This window comes from Copadichromis virginalis, linkage group LG8 (assembly GCF_057382275.1).
Source record: "Copadichromis virginalis isolate Kocher_CV1m ecotype Utaka linkage group LG8, C_Virginalis_male_GT1.1, whole genome shotgun sequence".
Lineage (NCBI taxonomy): Eukaryota > Metazoa > Chordata > Actinopteri > Cichliformes > Cichlidae > Copadichromis > Copadichromis virginalis.
In genome coordinates, this window is record NC_140625.1 from 27,697,933 (window position 1) to 27,717,618 (window position 19,686).

Sequence of the window (19,686 nt, forward strand, 5' to 3'; positions counted from 1 at the left end):
TGCAGCAGGTTTAGGCCCCCAAGTTTGATAAATGGTTAAGATGATGCGTGGAACTAAACTAAGACTGTTTATTTTATCCACCTAATTTATTTACATTCTTTAGTTCAGCTTCAACAGTTTGTCTTCATTTTTGATACAAGCCACAACACAAATGTTTCAGTGATTGTTTAAATTTCAGGAGTGCAGATACTGCAGCAGTTTGTCAATTAGTTTCTTGTTCACACTTCTTCCTTTTCCTTTTTAGCACTAAGACTGGGGTATTTATTTATATTTGCCTATATTTAGGGGTAGACTACAGCGAGGCACAAGTTAAAATGCTTACTGGTTACTGTGTTAATGCCAATACGTCACCCGTAACTGCAACACGAGCGACGTTACTGCATATTGTTGTCATTTAGAGTCTGTGCACCTCCTGCCAGAGCGACATAAAGATTGTATTAATCAAGTTTGCGACTACTGGTTATGCTAACTTAAAATAAAGAACTAAAAGCTTCCCAACAAGTGTTAAACCTGACATCATACACTGGGGTCTTCTGGTATTTTCAGTTCCATAACTTTATACAGTTATGGATTGATTTGTTTAACTTTTCCCACCGATATGATTCCTGTCTTGCATTGACGAATTCCTAATTTCCAGCAACTGTTGACATGTTTGACAGATACTGTATAAAGTGAAAAACTGAGTGCTGGAAAATAATAAGCCACTCTGTTACACTTTCTCTTCTTAGGGCTGGACAAAGCCAAATGCTTTCCACGTTTGCATCACTTCTTACAAGCTGGTGCTGCAGGATCACCAGGCCTTCAGGCGAAAGTCTTGGCGCTATCTGATCCTCGATGAGGCCCAGAACATCAAGAACTTCAAGTCCCAGCGCTGGCAGAGTCTGCTGAACTTCAACAGGTCAGTGGAGACTGTTTGTGTATATGGGCCCACATCAGAGAGTGAAACCTGAGGCTCAGTGGATGAGGCATGGCCTCTGGATTTTTTTACACTAAATTCCAAAGTAGTTTTTTGTTTAAAAAAAATAAAAATCTTTTTTTTGCATTTTAATGAAAAAAAAAAAAGATTTATAGATATATTTTGGGGGTATTTAGACTCATGGACAGCAAACATGAATATTTGTATGTACAACTTCTGATTCTTATTGAAGAAAATCATCCTCCTTTCTCTATAATGCTTTCAAAGTCACTCAGTACCATTTGACTTTGAATGTATTTGAAATGCACTGAACTGTTAATCTACAGGCCACAGTTGTGTGTAAATATCTTCACATTTAAAAGTGTTTGTTCTTTTCAAAATGATTGTCATCATTTGGCTGGTGGCCGGGGCCAGCTGGTGGTAATTTCTCACTGTTGTGTGGCGCTCCAAAGAGCCTGGCGCTTGTGCACATGAATAGATGCACGCTCTGAGAACGCACACCTTTATACAGGCTGCAGCGATTCGCTCCGATGATAAATCAAGATTACAACATCATCAGTATGAGGATGTTTCACAGTACCGGCTGAATAGAGAAATACTTGCACAGCATATTAAAAAAAAAGATCCGTTAGAAGTTTGAGAGTGCCTCTCATGTTCAGCATCAAAATGTTGGTTTGTGAGCTTTAAAGCAAATAAAGATGTGCTGCAAGATGCACACTTCAGCGTGGATTGTGCACTAAAAGCTTTTTTAAAAATAATCTATAATCTAAATTGATACTCAGCCCCAGTGAGATGAGCGTAGCCATGCCGACGGTGTAACCGCAAAAATATTTCTACATGAACCTCAGGATTTCCCAGCAGGACGTGGTGTTATTTACTTCACCTGTCAGTGGCTTTAATGCTGTGGCATATTTGGGTTTTAAAAAGAGTTTTATGATTTAGACTATTCCAGCAGACAGAAACACGACTCCAAATAAATGGTTATGTTATTTGTTTGATGGATGTTATAAACTCTTTATGGGGTGAAGATTGCGTTCTCAGCTTGCTGCACCCATGTGGCTAAAATGAGTTAAAGCATGTTTGATATCTTTAGCAGCTGAAAACTCTTATTTTCCTCTTCGTACTCACCTGAAGCTTGAATGATACGACTTTTTTATTTACGTCTCTCCTCGTGTCTGTGCTGATCATAGCCACCGGCGACTGCTGCTGACAGGAACCCCTCTACAGAACAGCCTGATGGAGCTCTGGTCCCTCATGCATTTCCTCATGCCCCACGTCTTCCAGTCCCACCGCGAGTTCAAAGAGTGGTTCTCCAACCCGCTGACGGGAATGATCGAGGGCAGTCAGGAGTACAACGAAGGCCTGGTTAAGAGGCTTCACAAGGTGCTGAGGCCGTTCCTGCTCAGGAGGATCAAGGCTGACGTGGAGAAGCAGATGCCCAAGAAATATGAGCATGTGGTGCGCTGCCGTCTGTCCAAGAGACAGAGATTCCTCTACGATGACTTCATGGCGCAGGCATCGTAAGTTACTGACTCAGCAGGAGGAATTCAAAGTTAATGTAAATTTAGTTTGTGTTTTGAAACGTAGTCACCAAAAGAAGGTGAAACTGAAAAAAAAATGTAATTGAATTTGACCCTAAACCATCTGATTTACAGGACCAGGGAAACGCTGGCCAGTGGTCACTTCATGTCTGTGATTAACATCCTCATGCAGCTTCGCAAAGTGTGCAATCATCCCAACCTTTTTGACCCTCGACCCATCCAGTCTCCCTTCATCATGCAACCCATTATTTTCCACACAGCCTCTCTGGTGCATGACGCCCTGGAGGTATCTCCTTTGAAGGTAAGCCTGAAAATAAAAAGCTTTCATTTGTTCAGAAAGTTGAGCCTGATGGCGTGATTTTTAATCTATTCTAACTTGCTTTTGCATTCTCAGCGCTGCGACGTTTCCATGTTTGACCTTGTTGGTTTGGAGAGCCGCGTGTCCCGTTACCAGGCAGATGTCTTCCTGCCACGCTACAGGGCCAGTCGCCAACTAATCCAGGAGATCATGGAGTCCCCCGAACCTCCTCCAAGGCCCAAACCAGTCCGCATGAAAGTCAACAGGTAAAGGGGGAAAAAAAGAAAGAAAAGAAAAATGCAGATTTGGATACTTGCAAATTTACATGTATTTTGGTTTTCTACGTTACCTGTGTTACCATACCTGTGACATTTATTACATGATATAATTATTGTCCTAAGTGCAGTAGTTCCCATATTTTATGTGTGTCCTCTTTCAGAATGTTTCAGCCGCCTCCTAAAGGTGATAATCGCCCAGTTCTCCTGATGAACAAACCTACCTGCTCCGTCCCCCCTGCAGCACAGACCCCCAAACCACCTCCAGTCACTGAAGTCACCTCAGCTCCTGCACCTGCTCCTGTAGTTCAGCAGGGTAAGCAAGGAATGAAACACCCTTAAAAAGGTGAAACATAAATTTTGCACGTTTTTTCTAATGCATTTTTGTTAAATTTCAGTGGTCTGTTCAGTCGCATCCACTCCTCCTCGCCCATCTCTTCATCCTACCGCTCAAACTGCAGTGAGGTCCAATGCTCCAAAAGCGATGCTGACTGTACGGCCTCCCACTGCTCCCTGCACAGCCACTATCCCAGCTCAGCCGAGTCCAAACCCCAGCAATGTCATGCCCCAGAGGGTCCTGCTTAGTCCAGATATGCAAGCTAGGTTGCCTTGTAAGTACATTTATTTCAAAGCAGATAAGCTGTGATGTTGTTGAAGTATTATCTCATTAAAACTCTGAGCCTGGGGACAGTTTCATGAGCTCCTGTTCAAAATGTAAGTCTCGTCCATTTCTCTCTTTAGATGAAGCATATTTTGAGCGTCTCGGTTTAGATTTCAATTTAATGATTGTTTACTCATTTTCATTGCTGGGTAAAAACCACACAGGAACACAGTGTGTACTCTGCCTCAGGTTGTTTCTTAAGGTGCAGGTGAAAAATAAAGATGGCAGTGCTTAGAAAATCTCAAACACACTTTGCAACTTCTAAAAATGGATCAACCATTAACATACAAGAAAGAGATTAGTCTACTTTTAGTTACAGGAGTCTGTGTGTTCTGTTATTTTCGACCATTCAGTAAGAAAACAAAAGGTATTTGGGGGATTTTTATTAACTAAATGCAGTACAGGTCTCTGTCATTCATTCATAATTAAATTAATTTGTGGTAAAGTGAATGAATTATTATTTCTTACCTACGTGTCTCTTATTTTTCTTCCTAAGCTGGGGAGGTAGTAAGTATAGCCCAGCTGGCTTCTCTGGCAGGTCGGCCTGTGTCGTCGTGTCAAGGAAGCAAACCAGTCACCTTCCAGCTTCAGGGCAACAAGTTGACTCTGTCTGGAGCACAGATCCACCAAGTTCCAGCAGCTTCCTCACGCCCAGTTCAAGGTTGGTGTCTCCCACTAACTGTGGGTTTTCTAGTTTTCACCGATCAGATTTTATGGTTAGTAAAAGGTGTAATACCTCGTTTTGTTTGAACTTCAAAGTGTCATATTGCTGTTTGGGATAGGGGGCTGCTCAAAACAAGTTGTATTATCATTTTTACCTACATTTTGATGCCAGGATTACTTCTGAGTCAAAATATTCTATGCATGTTAATTAACAAGAAAACTTGGGTGCAATCATGTAAATATACTAAATTTAGCCATACAGGCCCTGGAAGTTTGATAGCATTTATCTATTGTGGTTATAGTTTAAATGGGACCAGGATATCCTTTGACCTCATTTTTATCTGATTTGAAATCAGACTAAAGATTAAAGATATTATATGTTTTTGGATTTTTGCAGAATCCCACTGCAGCTGGACTGCTTTATATTCAGTTATGCCAAAGTCTTTTAATCCTTCAATCAGAAGATAATCCACATTGGTCTGCTTCATTTAACTGATGACTGTTATTGTCCCATAATTGTGATTGATTTCTTATTTACATAAATCCCATCCCGTCCCATAATTAGGGAATAATTAAAGTCCTTATAACAGTCTGGTTCACTGTCACTCTACAGGTAATGTGATAAACCTGGTCCCCGGTGGCGTGCAGCATCACCTCATCAGCCAACCTGCACAGGTGGCTGTCCAGAGTACAGTCAGCACACACCCTGCAAACAATCCCTCTGCTGCCCCCCCTGCTAATCGCCTGCCACACAACACCACCTCTCAAGGTGTTAAATCCTTCTCCCTCCTCCTTTTATTTTAAGTATGAGACTTCCTGCTGGATATATGTAACCCATGTTTGTATATTTAATGTTTTTCAGTGTCCTCAACCATGGTGAGCAGCCCTGGGGTCGTGAAGATCGTTGTGCGTCAGTCAACAGGCAAGGAGGGCGGGCCTGTGCCCACCCTGGCTGTGGCCCCTTCCCCTCGTGTCGCTCCCCAGCCATCCCCTTCCCTGCACCCACACGCCAACACGACCCCCGTCAGGAACACCGCTCCACTGCAAATTGCCCAGCGCACCCCTGGTCCTGCTACCGCCCACTACACCATAGCTCCTCCCAGAAACCCTAGCTCAGCCCCGAACCAGCCCCAACCCCCTCGCCCTGTCCTCAAAGTAGTGCAGCCTCCTCCTCCATCGAGCACAGAACAGCCAGGTGAGAGAACGGGCTTGAGCTGTTATTCTCACTGAGCTGAAATTCAGATTGAATTCAGATGAAATGAAGATTGCATGACAAACCGAGCTGGGTCCAGTTTTTAAGCTTTATTTCTTCTTTTCCCTAACAACCTGCTGCAAGTTAATAAAATTTAATGTATAATGAAACATACAGGCATGCAAAAAGGTATTTTTAAGTAATGAAAATAATTGGATTTGAAATCGAATAACACAGAGATGCAAAAGAAGAAGAAATAAAAGTGAAATTGACTTTAAAGCAAATCCGTATTGAGTTTTTTACAGGAGGCTGTTTTCTCTTCTGTCTTTCTGCAGCTCCAGCTCAGGTGAGCGCCTCTTCTTCTGCTCCAAAGACCTCAGCAACACCGCGGGAAAGTAGCAGCAGCAGTCAGACAGCAGTTAGCACAAAGTCAAAGTCCAATCTGGGTGCAAAAGCCTTCCCTCCACCCAGGAAGGTGCCTCGTCCTGCTCCCCGTTCGCCTTTCTACATGGTAAGCAGTTTGTCCCTCTTGGACTTCACCTTTTAGATATTTAAAGCATCTGCAATCATTTTTTTTGAGGTGTTACCCAATACTTCTTCACCTAGTTAAAATAAATGCCCCCCTGTACTGAGACAATCTAATGTCCTGTTATTTTGGAACCATGCATCAGCGCTATGTAGACATGAACCGGGACGTTTCTAAACTGAAAAGATGCATGAAACATCAGTTTAAAAAAACAACAACAAACAAACCAAACTTTATGTGTGCCAAATCTCAGAGCGATGGAGTTGTAAAGACAAGTTTGATCATAGCATTCAGTCAGCAGGGCTCAGCTCACTAAAATAAAACTACATAATCAAAGAGGTTTCACTGTTACGCACAGGTATGGATTTGACATGTTCCGGCTTGTGATACTGGCTCCGTGAGACTTTTAGAAAAGCTTCCACAAAGAAAATTAAAGGTTCATTATTTTGCTTTTACATCAGGATAAGTTTGTTATACTCATAGCTGCCATACCCAAACTGTTCCAACAGGTTTTTGCACTTCAGTAGCCGACTTGTAAAAGTGTTTTTGAAGTCTTTATGTGGATCACAATGTTTAGATTAAGGCGGTATGGGAACATTAAAAACCATAATCTATGATCTTTAAATTTTATTGGTTAAATTGAAGCATGTCAATAAATTATATACATCTCTGATGCCAGTTTACCAGTTTGGCAATTTTTTTTTTTTTTTTTTTTTTAATAATTGAAATTCATTCATCACCATCGGCATACAGCAATAAATGATTTAGCCTACCTTGTTTAGTAGACAATAAACTGGTTTTATAGAATAAAATGTCAGGCTCAATAAAACTGGATTAAAAAAGCTGACAAAGTGCAGTAAAACACCAGAACAGAAAACAGATCAGCTCAGTTTATCAGGTTGAAATAAAGTGTAAGTGTCAGCGTTTTTCCTCTCCTGTGGTGCAGACGGTGGTCAAGTTTATCAATGAACAATAAGTTTGTCATGTGAACTTCAAAGTAGATTTTTTTTTTCCAGTTTATTTCCGCTGCCCCCAACTGGTAAAGGAAATCAATTACAATCATTTTTTCTCCATTGTACATTTAAACAAGACTGAGCCTGATATACGAGCATGTTTTTCTTAAATATGCTGTCAACACTGCCCTGATTTCTGTAGCCTGCATTTACTTGTATCTCTTTACCTCAACAGTCATGGCTTGCAGACTCCGAGAAACAGCAGCACGACAGCCGGCTGGACTTCATCTTTCGAGTCAACGAACTCCACTGTGGAGCAAAGCCCATGTACGGTCAGGAGGTTCTGGACTTCCTGACTTTCCTGCCCGGTCGTCGTCCATCACCTGCTGCCCTGAACCCTCAGGGAGAGTGGGGCCGCTCTGGCCAGAGCAGCTGTCTGTATGCACAGCAGCAAAACGAGCACGACTACTGGTTTCACAGTCACGCTGTAAGAGAGGCCATCCACAGCATCGAAGGACGGCTGGAGCTGCTGAGTGACATCATAGACCGGTACTTAGCTTAACAGTCGTTTGGTTATTTGATATTACAAAGCTTCAGCTAAGGAGAAGGAGCTAACTTTGCTGTTTGTTTAGGTACACATTTGCAATTCCTCCAGTGGAAGCTCCACCCATCTCCATGCACTGCTGCCATCCTCCGCCATCTCTGAACCACAAGCAGGCAGTCTTCTCCTCCATGTTATCAGCTGAAGTCACGCCGCTCACTCGCAGCCTCCACCACGTCCAGTCCTATATGAGGACACAGTTCCCTGACCTGAGGCTCATACAGTACGACTGTGGTGAGTTCTCAGTGTGGTTTTTTGTTTTGTTTTGTTTTACAGAAAACCATGTAGCACCTTGTGGCAATCCACACCTACATCAGACACTCCTAATCACAAAATCTAAGGTTTAAATAAAAACGGTGTTGACTTGCAGGGGTGACACAAAGCAGGAAAATCCAGGACTGTCTAAGTATCCATTCTCACCTATAAGCCTTTGACAGGATGTTTGATAAGACTGTCATTTACTAAGGTGGGGGTCACCCACAGCTTAGATCCCATTCATCCCTCATCACTGACTCGATCCCAGATGCACACTGGCAACAACTTTAGCAAAACTCTCGACTGTACTGCAAAATTGGCACTAAATTTTCTTGAAATAGTATTTGGTTAGTCTTTTCTTTCCACCACTGTGTTTTATGCATAAAAGGCTGCTTCAAAGAGTTTACTCCATGTGCGATTATTAAATAATTTTATGCTCCTGCAGCTTGTTTTGCTTGCTGGTGGCTCATTTTGTGTCTTGTCTCCTGTTTTCAGGTAAGCTTCAGACTCTCCACACGTTGCTGCGAAAGCTGAAGGCGGGAGGCCACAGGGTGCTGATTTTCACTCAGATGACTCGAATGCTGGATGTGCTGGAGCAGTTCCTCAACTACCACGGACACATCTACCTCCGTCTGGACGGCAGCACCCGGGTGGAGCAGAGACAGGTCAGCAGTGATGGTGTTTTGATAGCGTAATCTTCACCTGTTCCGCTTCCAGGCAAGAACGAGAAAGCTGTAGTCTGTCTGTGATGCTCATTTCCTCTGTTTGTCTTCTGCACGCCACCACCAGGCGCTCATGGAGCGCTTCAATGCAGATCGACGCATCTTCTGCTTCATTTTGTCAACCCGCAGCGGCGGCGTCGGGGTCAATCTGACCGGGGCCGACACTGTGGTGTTCTACGACAGTGACTGGAACCCCACCATGGATGCTCAGGCTCAGGACCGATGCCACCGAATCGGCCAGACCCGCGACGTCCACATCTATAGGTGACTTTCTTTTTCCCTGCTTTTACTAAAAAAAAAATAATCCTCACATAAAAACTTTCCCAAATCAAAGCTCACTCCCTTAGCTAAGATTTAAGATGCTTTGTTGTCATTATGTAGTCACATAATGAAATTCCGTGTGGTAGTTCTCAGCTTAAAGTCAGACACAATACTATAAAACAGAGACAGACATACAATAAATAAGCATACACAATAGAGGACTCACAGACAAAAGACACAAAGAGAAACAAAAAGCTGAGAGCACAGAGCCGCTGCATTGAACATAACATATGTTGTCAACATCTGTTTGACACATACGAGTGTTCATCTTGTTTGACTTAAACTGATGAGCATCTCCTACCTTCTTTGCATAATTTCAGAAGCAAAAGCAACAAAAAAAAAAAGTAGGAATAAAAATCTAAAGTTTAAAATGGAAATTGGAGCTCAGTAGTCTCTGAATTTAAAAGATCTGCAGAATCTGGTTAAACGCTTCACACCACCTGGTCAGCACCAACTCATCTGGGTGTAGGGGGGAGGTTTTATACACCCGATAATCATTGGCCCAGTGAAAAATAGAAATGTGATTTTTAAAAGACTAAATCGTTTTATGTTCCTCCTCAGGTTGATCAGTGAGCGCACGGTGGAGGAGAACATTTTGAAGAAGGCAAACCAGAAGAGGATGCTGGGAGATATGGCTATCGAAGGAGGAAACTTCACCACGGCCTTCTTTAAACAGGTATCACGTTTACACGGGGCCTTCTTTGTAAAATAAATGCCCTTCAGTCAAGCCTTTTTTTCCCTTCTTTCTTCTTTTGTGTCTGGATAAGCTCAGTGATTCATCTGTGCATGATTAATAGTTGAAAGGCGCTCAAACATGTGGGTGGGTGCTTGGTGCATAATTGAATACAGTCACTGGTATCATGTGAAGGGATGTTTTTCCAGTGCTGGATGACAGGCCGAGACCTCATCCCCCTTTTAATTAAATTTGTTCAAACTGTCTTTTATATAAATACTACTTGTGCTTTTTTTTTTCTTCTTTTTTTTTTTTTTTTTGAAGTATAATGGAGTTTCTTCTAATTGGTCTTTTTGAGTTTAGTGTGTTGATGACATTAAGCAGTTCAAGTGCCTCTTGTTTTCTCTGTCTCATCAAGCACACATAACCCGTTCTGCCTTTGCTAAATGTGTCCGACTGTCACTTTGTTCCTCAGCAAACCATCAGAGAGCTGTTTGATGTGAATGAGGGGGAGAAGAGGGAGGCGGCGGTGGAGCTGTCGGTGCCCCAGGCTGAGGAGGAGGAAGCCGTCAACAAGCAGAGCACCACCATCCTGGAGCAGGTTAGAAACTTGGTGTACTGGATATTTACCACCCACCTTTTGGTGATTACCAGGAACAAAATGTACGTTTACTGAAAGTCTTAGATGCAATATAAACTGAATCAGGTTTTTGCTCTCAGCCTATTGAAATGAAAAGCTTAAAAAAAAAAAAGATCTCCTGTTAAAGGTGATCTTCTTATGAACTTCTGGACTGTTTCAAGGACTTTTCAAGAATTTAGCGATTCCTTTATTGACATTACTCATCGATTCAATTCTTGCTTGATCAACACTGGGTTCTCATTGGCTCTGTTTTGACATCTAAGCAGGAGCAAAGAAATTACATTCATGCAAATCAATTGTATACTGTGGGTCAAATGTTTGTTGAGGTATTTCCCGTCTTTGTTGTGATCAGTGTTCAAACTTTGCTCAAAAAAGTAATTATTACACAGAACACTTTTCTCAAAAGTAATGCAGTACATGACTTAATTACTCCTGGGAAAAAGTACTTTGTTATACTACTTGTCACATTACTTTCACTCTGCGTTCTTGGCTAGCTTAGCGTTAGCATGCTGTCTGGGCAGATTCTTTTAAAGAACCGTTGTTGGTTTTTTTTGTGTTAGCACCATAATGCAGTTGTTTCTGTCCTGGGTATGCAAGTTTCCACTTTACCGTTCATCTCGTCCTTTTGTACAATAAAAGTAAATGTTCAAATCCATGCTCTAGACTGCTTCGCTATTTTCCTCCTCTGACACAAACTGAAATCAGCTGATTGTGCAAGAACCGTAATTGAACTGGTTTTCTTCAATAACTGGTTCTCGATTCCCATCCCTAATGGCTCCCAGTTTTGTCGCTTGATCTAACATGAGAACTCCTGTCGTGTTCCTCCTCTACTTGTGCCCTGGCTGTACTTGAACTCTTGATCTCCTCCACCGTGTCAAATCCTTGATAATGCACATTTTCAAAAATGTTCTTGCACTGTGCCGTGTGCTGGGACGCACCACAGTTTAGATAATTTCTGCTGACACCCAGGGCTTAAAAATGAAGCCATCTGAGGCTGGCTTTGAAAGCAAGCCATCCCCATATTCATGTAAACATGTATATGAGGATGGTGATGGTGTTAAAATGCCCAAATTTACAGCAGGACTAAACCCATTTATAGACCAGTACAAAAACATTTCTGGACTCTATGGATAGTTTCATCCTTTTCCAACTCTGCAGGAGACGGAATTTATAATAACTCCTCCATCTGGTCAGGGTGTTGTAGCTGCTATTTCTCCCCTCCTCCAATTCCATTCACTAACCTGGACCACTGTTTGAAAAGAATACAATAGAATAACTTCGGAGATTCGACCAATTTGACTAGGCTAAGTTATTTGATTTTTAAAACCTGAACTTTATTTCACCCCTTGTACGCAGACATAATCCAAGAGTCAGGAAAAAGTTTAACTCCTGCCACATTTATCATGCTTGTGGACATTTACCTGATTATCTCCATCTGTTTGCTTCAGGCGCTGTGTCGTGCCGAGGATGAGGAGGACATAGTGGCGGCCTCTCAGGCCAAAGCAGAGCAGGTGGCCGAACTGGCGGAGTTCAACGAAAACATACCGCTTGATGACGGCGGGGAGCAGGAGGAAGTGGAGGAGCTCTCTAAAGCCGAGCAGGAAATAGCCGCACTGGTGGAGCAGGTGAGTAAAAACACATCGGCTATAAAAATGTATAATATAATAAAATATTAATGCTCTGCTGAATCTTTGAATTACAGTTTGTTTAAACGCACCTTTTCCTCTGCTTGTCTTTAGCTCACTCCCATTGAGCGCTACGCCATGAACTTCCTGGAAGCTTCGTTAGAAGATGTGTGCAAAGAGGAGTTGAAGCAGGCTGAGGTAAAATCACAACTTTCAACTTCAGCTTAATAATTAGTGATTAATACTTGAAAGTAATTTAGACAATAAAGGGAAAAGCAGGAACGAGAACTAGAAAATATTTGATTTCGGTTTAAGTCAAACATTTTTAACTTGATAAAACTTTAAAGAAAATCTTCTCCTCTTGTGTGTTTAGGAACAGGTGGAGGCTGCCAGGAAGGGTCTGGACCAGGCAAAGGAGGAGGGCCTGAAGCTCCACACATCATCTGATGATGACGAGGACGACTTTTTGTCAACACCAACTTCTGCTGAACCCGCCCATCCAGCTCCAGCCCGTCGTGGTCGTAAACCCAAGGACAAGACTGCCACCTCTACAAGGACTAGCGGCCGACTCCGTGGGGCCTCGCCTGAAACTGAGCCTGAGCCCACGACTCCCAGAGAAGTGCCTGAAAGATCCCGCTCAGGTCTGAGAGGACGAGGAGCTGCCAAAGACACAGGTTCTGCGTCTACGATCCCATCCCGCACAGACCACCACAAAACGTCATCATCCACCCGGGTTCAAGATTCCTCCAAATCTTCGAAAGCGTCATCTCCCGCCAGAGATCACCAGAACGCCAAAACCAGGACTCAACCAAACCGCTCCCATCCCAGCCCAGTGCCTTCTCCTCCTACAGCCTCGCCCCCTGGTGGGAAACAGCAGTGTGCTGGGGAGACGGACAGTAAAATCTCCAAAACGGGGAGGGAGGAGAAGGAGGTGGAGAAGGAGAGGAGGGCGTCTGAGTCATCGCTGGAGTCCAGCTGTCCGGCGGATCATCAGACTAAGGATGATGACAGTAAAGACTGCGCCATGTCTCCTCCCTCCACCAGCTCACGGTCGCCTCGCAAGCGGCAGTCAGCTGACGGTGAAGTGCTGCGGGGACTGGTTGAAGATTCACCATCAGCCAAAGTTCTGCGGAAGCTCCCAGGCCGGCTAGTCACAGTGGTGGAAGAGAAAGAGCCACGAAAGAGGCGGCGGCGAGGAAGTGGGACGGGAGGTGGTTGCTCTTCAGAAGAGGCAACGGCGGAGGACAGCGGTGCTGGATTTGTTGACGAGCCGAACAAAGAGGACACATCACAGAGCCCAGACGGCAAAACTAAAGAGACTGTTACCAAATCCCCTCTGGACCAAGACGCTACCCCAAGTCCGCCTGTGCACCCTCAGCCTGTCAGAGGCTATCCTCCATATTCCCCTCCTCATCTGTCTCCTGACATGCCAGTGCTGAGGAATCTTCCCGTGCGGCGCAGATTGGAAACTGAATCTCGTATGGCTGCCCAGATGGGAGAGCAGCATCTAGGGAGAGGACGGGGAGTGAACCAGTCCAAGAAAACGGACATCCCACCAGGCAGAGACGCTGCTTCCGCCTCTGCTGCGGAGTCCAGCGTGAACTCTCTCATGCCACCTTTGAAAAGAAAAAGGGGCCGGCCCCCTAAGACTCCCACAAGACTACCTGAACTTGACAACGCATCGACCACATGCCCACATCCCATCTCGGCAATTGAGGAAGGAAACCCGCCACTGTCCCCTAAACGTAAGAGGGGTCGTCCCCGCAAGGACTCAACGACCACGCTAGAGACCGTTAATGAGAGTCAGAACACTGATCTATCTAAAAGTGATTCCAGGACAGAACTGACGATCTCAGAGACCCCGCCTCCTGCTGCTATTTTTGAAATGACTCGGTCTTCACAGTCGACCAAAGCTGATCAGACAGACACTAAAATTGAGGCTTTGGCCCCGCCTCCAAATCCAGCCTCCTCAACAAAGTCAGATGAAGTTTCCACACCTGTCTCACTTCCCACTTCACCTGCACCCCAGGTGACCTCACTGATCTCTGAGACTGCCTCTCCCCAAGTGGTTGCTTCAGCCCCAGCTCCAAGTCCAGCACCAGCACCAGTCCTCTCTTCTTCCACATATACCTCCACCCCCGTCAGCAACACAGCTCCGTCTCCACCTGTCAGCGATGTCTCACCTCCTCCTCCAGGTGTTAAACCAACACTTGTGGTTTCCACAGTTTCAGATGCTGCTGTTCAACCAGCTGTGGAGGCAACCACCACCACAACCACACCAATTACACACTCCACTCCACCCACTACGTCATCTTTCAAAGCTGTTAAAGACCCCACCCCAACACTCACAACAGCTGCTACCACAGCGTCTGTAACAGTTAGTATTACACCACAAGTCACCACTGCAATGACATCACCTCCAACTACTTCTCTTGTGAAGGACTTGCCACAAGCCTCTCTAGCCTCCACACCCTCCAGTCATCCTGTATCGAGTCTGGATACAGTTTCACCCAAGCAGACCCCTCCAACTACACCTTCCCCCAAACAGACCTCCCCAGCTCCATCTTTACCCAAGCAGAGCCTTCAAGCTACAGCTTCGCCTAAACAAGCCCCTGTAGCTACACCTTCCCCCAAGCAGACCTCCCCAGCTCCACCTTCGCCCAAGCAGACCTCCCCAGCTCCACCTTCGCCCAAGCAGACCTCCCCAGCTCCATCTTCGCCCAAGCAGACCCCTCCAGCTACAGCTACGACTGTGACAGCTCCAGTAAAAACAGCACAAACCAGTATGTTAGACTCAATCCAGACAGTGTCTGACAAGACTTCTACATCACCACCAGTCAAAACAGTGGCACCATCTTCTGGTAATACAGCTCCACCTTCCCCTCCAGCCAAAGCAAAGACAATTGAAACTGCTAACAAAAGCCCGACCGAACAAGCATCACCAACTGCAGAGGTTCAGGAACATGTAGAGCCCGAAAAGCCTTCAGCATCAAGTCCAGTCTGCACGCCTCCTCCAACTACAACTTCCACAAGTGCTGCTACACCTGCAGAGGCAAAGAAGGCTTCAGCAGCTTCATCACCCCCAGCAGAAGGAGTAACAACACCTTCAACTGCAGCGCCCTCCAAAGTCCTCACTTCTTCTTCTCCTCCCAAAACTGCAGAAAAGACTGACAAGACACCTCCGGTAACAGCTACAACATCAGCATCACTGTCTGTCACCATAGCTACATCATCACCAGAAAAGTCTGCTTCCCTAGGGTCAACAACCACAACCATCACCCCTGCTTCAGTAGCTACAGTCACAGCATCCACAACCAAAACAGCTCCACCCGTGTCCACTACACAAACCTCTGCAGTCACTTCCTCTCAGCTACAAACTTCTTCATCCACAAGTGTTCCTGCACCATCTCAGACCGAGGAAGCCACACCTGCTCCCATATCCGCTCCCTCATCCACTCCCCTCGTTGCACCATCTTTAGAGCCATCAACAGAGAAAGAGTCAGCTTCTAAAAGCGACCAAGAAGAGGTGACAGAAATGGAGGCTGAAGCTGCGATGAGTAAGGAAGACGACGACAAAAACTCAGACATTAGCCAGTCTCAGCCTAAAAGAAGAAAGGTGGAGAGTTCCTCTGAGACCAAAGAGTCAGGAAGGCCCCAAGGAGTGGGACGAGAAACAAAAACCACAACCCCCATTCCGAAAGATGAAGCTAACCCTCTGGAAGAAGAGAAAACTACTGAGGATCAGAAACCTGCTATCCAGAAAAGGTCACTTAGTCGCCAGAGTAGCCAGGAGTCTGCTTGCTCTTCTTCGCCATCGTCTGGGTGCTCTACCTCCACCCTCACCCGCCATGCCCACCACAAGAGGACCTACGAGAACAGACATCCTACCAAGAAGAGGCGAGTGGATCCTACATCAGAGGCAGGGAAGGAGGACAAGGAGGAACATGGCGAGGAGGAGGAGGAGAAGATAGAAGAGGGTAGTGAGACGGACCTTCCCCCTACTGCCTCTCGAAGGAGGCGCTCCAGGTCTCCTTCCTCTTCCTCCTCCGACTCTGACAGCAGCAACAGCAGGAAGGAGCACCGGCTCACTCGCTCAGCAAAACGCAGGCTCCAAGATCAGGAGAAGGAAAAGTGCACCAAGGACAGGAAGGGAGCCAAACCAGCACGCAACTCGGACAGAAATGCGTCAAACAACGCCAATGCGTCCACAGGAGGAGAGTCGGGCAGCGATACGTCTTCTGTTAGGATCACCAGGAAGTCTGTGGGATCACAGCCGCCACAGGACACTAAAACGCTGACCAACAGCACGCCCTCGCTACCTCCTGAGCCAGAGGTTCTAGGGAAAAGGTGCTCAGCACTCAATGCAGCAGCCAAGCTTTTAGCTATGAAAGGCAGGGTGGACACCCCAGGCCACACACCTCGGAAAGACTTCACCCCTAAAGCTCCTGCGACTTCCACCACTGCCCCTTCGGACAAAAACCAAAAGCCTAAAAGTAAAAGTGTGCCAGCCTCTCCTCAGAGCAACTCTGTGACCAATAACAAAAGCAGCAAACCTTCAACACCCAATCAGGCGAGCCGATCTACATCACGCTCCACCAGACAGTGCCCTGGCTCTCTGGTTCCACCCTTAGAGGTGGAGTACAAGAGGCCTAAACCAGAGGAGAAAGAGAGCGGGAGCAGGAAGTCCTCGAGGGGCAAGGAAGGCGAGGGAGAGACGCGATCGTCGTCAAGGGGCCACAGCGCCTGCAGCAGCATGAGCAGCGATGGCGAGGGCGACTGCGGCGGACGCAGCAGCAGAAGCCGCAGCAGCAGCAACAGCAGCCAGCGCACCCTCAGCTCCCAGAACACGGAGCACCGAGGTTCCCGCTCCCGTGCCACTTCCTCCGGCAGCGAGCGGGAGAGGGACCGCAGCCCTGAGCGGGCAAAGAGCCGTGACAAAAAGGAGAAACAACACCGAGAGAGTCGCAAGGAGAGCAGGAGGTCCCAGAAGCTCTCGCAGGATGTGACCAGCAGCTCGGGAACCGAGGGGTCAACGCCAGACAGGGTGCTACGGAGTGTTGCTGCACTCGCTGCAGTGCAGGCCCGCTCACCGGCCGCAAGCACCCGCTCCTCCTCAAGCCAACAGCGTCACAATAAGACATGATTGGAGTGCCAAAGGGGAGAATTAAAAAAAACACAAAAAAAACAGAAGCGAGGGTGTGGCGGAGCGTGATACGAGAGCATGACGTGATCTCCAAGGTTGCTGCTTTGTCTGCACTCTGAGGAAAAACAAGAGCAAACTGAGTGCTGCACAAGCCAGGGACCTCACCGCCTCTCGGGCCCTCTCCCTTTCTAGTCGGGGCGCGCCAGCTCTGCTTTTGAGCGCTGGGGGAAGGCTCAGGGACGCTGGACTGACAGTAAACAGGTGGCGCCGCTGTCGAGCGTCCAGATATGTGGACATGCCGTGGATAAAACTCACCACTTGGACTCGGAGGGGGTGGGGCGTGGGTGGGACAAAAGGTGCAAGTTGTTAGTTCACATAATGTACTGTAATCATTAAAAGACTGGAACACTCAGATGCTCTGTTAAGACAGGGTTAACGGCGCCCTCTGCTGGGGTTACCCATGAAAAGTAATTTGTGTGACATTTAAAAGTCTCGAGTGAGCGGTTGTATTGTAAGTTGAAGGTTTTAGAAAGTTTGGTTTTGAGATTTTCTGTCCTGACTATTGTTTCTCTGTAGTCAGTTGATAAGTTATGCATATTTTATTATTTCTTCCAGGTTATTAGGAAGAGAACAGATCTGTCAATGTGATCTTTGCTGCACTATGCTGGAGCTCGTCTTTTTGTTTGGCCCCTCCTCTCCCCCTCTTTGTTTATTTTTAATTTTTTTTATTTTCTCCATGTCACTTTCTGTTCATCGGATTCGAAAATCCAGCCTTGCATTTCTCTTTTGCACATCTTTAATAACGTGGCCCTCGGCTTTTTTTCAGTACACCGTGGTGTTGTGATGCGTTTGTTCATCAACTGAAGTTGATGAATTGGTTCCTGGTACCTGACGATGTTTGTCTCCAGTTTGGAAAATGTATTATCTTTAGTCACACCACAAAATCCAGCTTTCATCCCCCCAAAACGTCCTAAAGGCAGTTTAAAAAATTACTTGTCACAAAAAGCCAAGTAAATGTTGAGAACTGAATTTAAGAGTGCCTCTGTGGCCAAATGGTTTTGAACCTCAGATTGCCTTGTGAAGCACCTGAAGCAGGGGTGTTAAATTTCTCTTATTCGGTTATTAAAAAAACAAATTAATCCAAAAAATGATGTGGGGAAAAATCCACCCCTTACATGAAACAAGAAAGGAAAAACACCCCGAGCATCAGTGCTACTGAATTAATGTTTCATTTTTCACCTGAACTTTGTTTTTCTCTCACATCATCGATTTTGGTTCATGTTTAAAAAAAAAAGGAAAAAAAGAAAAAAGTATACTTGGACAAAATAAAAAAAAAAATATGTGAATAAAATTACTGGTACAGTTTGAGATGACTGTAAATTGTCGATTTACTTTTGAGCAAAGATGATATCTGGTGGGGGGGCGGGGGGGTAGTTTATGGTGATGGTCTTACTTTGATTTCTGTCTCTTTTTGTTGCATTCCTTTGATCCTTGTAATTCCACATTGTTTTACTTGAAAATTATGGCAATTACAGTTGAATAAAAAGACCAAAAATTAGTTGAAATTTTTTTTTTTTTTTTACCCCAAATGAAGATTTATTTCTGTGACCAACACAAGAAAGAAGAGCTGGAGCTCTGCAACCGTCTGCTGAGCTTCACCTTCTATTAGTGCGACTCACCGAAATCCAACTCTTAATGGAGTATCTGACAAATATGGTTTGCTGCGTAGCAGAAGTCATCCAAGAGGTTATTAGTTTGTTTATAGATGTAATCTTAATGCCTTCGCTTCCAAATATCATCACTTCTAGCTCCAAAAATGCAGTTGGAGCTAGAAAAAACAGTTGAAGCCAACAGACCAACTTAGCTGAGGTTAAATCCTGAAGCATGAAAAACTGGCAGGTCTGAAACATCTTCTGTATTTGTAACAGAGAATCAACTGCTTTTATGACGCGCTTCTGTTTTTATTGTAATACTTTTACTTGTTTTCCTAAATCTTGCCTCTGATATTTGCCCTCCATACTTTCACAGACTTAACACTAAGACCAATGAAAACTAAACTGAATTAAAACAAAGTCGAAATAGAATAAAAATTAACTAGAGAATAGAACTGCCCTCGGCTCACCTGATTCATGACCTCATCGGTAACATTTTTGCAGTGAGTTTATTGGCTCAATCACTAGTTTCAGCTCTTAAATATAAATCAGCTAAAGAGTTTCAGTGTCACAATTACTGACCTCATGTCTGGTTTCAAATCAGCTTTTTTCAATCATAAAAATGAAATGTTTGGTAAAATCCAAAATTGGTCTGTGTTAACCTGCATTTTTGTCCCTGTGGCTACAAAGGCAACAGCTGCTCTCTTAACAGAACAGGAAGGGAGGAGACCCTGACTTATTTTAATGAAAACTGCCCACTGACTTTTTTTCCTCCCACCAATCAGGATGGAAACACCCCACAGCTGAGTGTTCAGCAAGCTCGCCAACTTTAAAGCTTTCAGGGATGTTTTCCATTTTCCTGTGAGGTACAGTGTTCTTCATTATTTCAAACCACTGTACACCCTGTGCATTAAACGGATCACAAAAGTGCAGGTTAGGCAGGTATTCCAGACTTTGTCCTCCCCAGCAACGTTTTCTAGTTCTTCCTGGGGATCCCGAGGTGCTTCCAGGCTCCTTTAGAGGGCCAGC

At 45.1% G+C, this 19,686-nt stretch overlaps 1 protein-coding gene across 3 annotated transcripts in view; it reads left to right on the forward strand.

Moving 5' to 3' along the window:
• Window positions 1-18,373, forward strand: part of srcap (Snf2-related CREBBP activator protein) — a 43,922-nt gene extending 25,549 nt beyond the window's left edge. For 2 of the 3 annotated variants that reach the window (XM_085466895.1, XM_085466894.1), the window contains 19 exons: window positions 729-898; window positions 2,107-2,436; window positions 2,572-2,758; window positions 2,852-3,021; window positions 3,195-3,346; window positions 3,429-3,641; window positions 4,188-4,352; window positions 4,968-5,123; window positions 5,217-5,549; window positions 5,882-6,057; window positions 7,261-7,574; window positions 7,658-7,860; window positions 8,377-8,546; window positions 8,671-8,867; window positions 9,486-9,600; window positions 10,073-10,198; window positions 11,686-11,862; window positions 11,977-12,060; window positions 12,236-18,373. In XM_085466895.1, coding sequence (XP_085323021.1) covers window positions 729-898; window positions 2,107-2,436; window positions 2,572-2,758; window positions 2,852-3,021; window positions 3,195-3,346; window positions 3,429-3,641; window positions 4,188-4,352; window positions 4,968-5,123; window positions 5,217-5,549; window positions 5,882-6,057; window positions 7,261-7,574; window positions 7,658-7,860; window positions 8,377-8,546; window positions 8,671-8,867; window positions 9,486-9,600; window positions 10,073-10,198; window positions 11,686-11,862; window positions 11,977-12,060; window positions 12,236-17,005 — 8,208 coding nt within the window. In that variant the 3' untranslated portion in view covers window positions 17,006-18,373. The remainder of the gene's footprint in view (window positions 1-728; window positions 899-2,106; window positions 2,437-2,571; window positions 2,759-2,851; window positions 3,022-3,194; window positions 3,347-3,428; window positions 3,642-4,187; window positions 4,353-4,967; window positions 5,124-5,216; window positions 5,550-5,881; window positions 6,058-7,260; window positions 7,575-7,657; window positions 7,861-8,376; window positions 8,547-8,670; window positions 8,868-9,485; window positions 9,601-10,072; window positions 10,199-11,685; window positions 11,863-11,976; window positions 12,061-12,235) is intronic. The other variant, XM_085466896.1, reaches the window with a different exon arrangement.
• The last annotated feature ends 1,313 nt before the right edge of the window (window positions 18,374-19,686 follow it).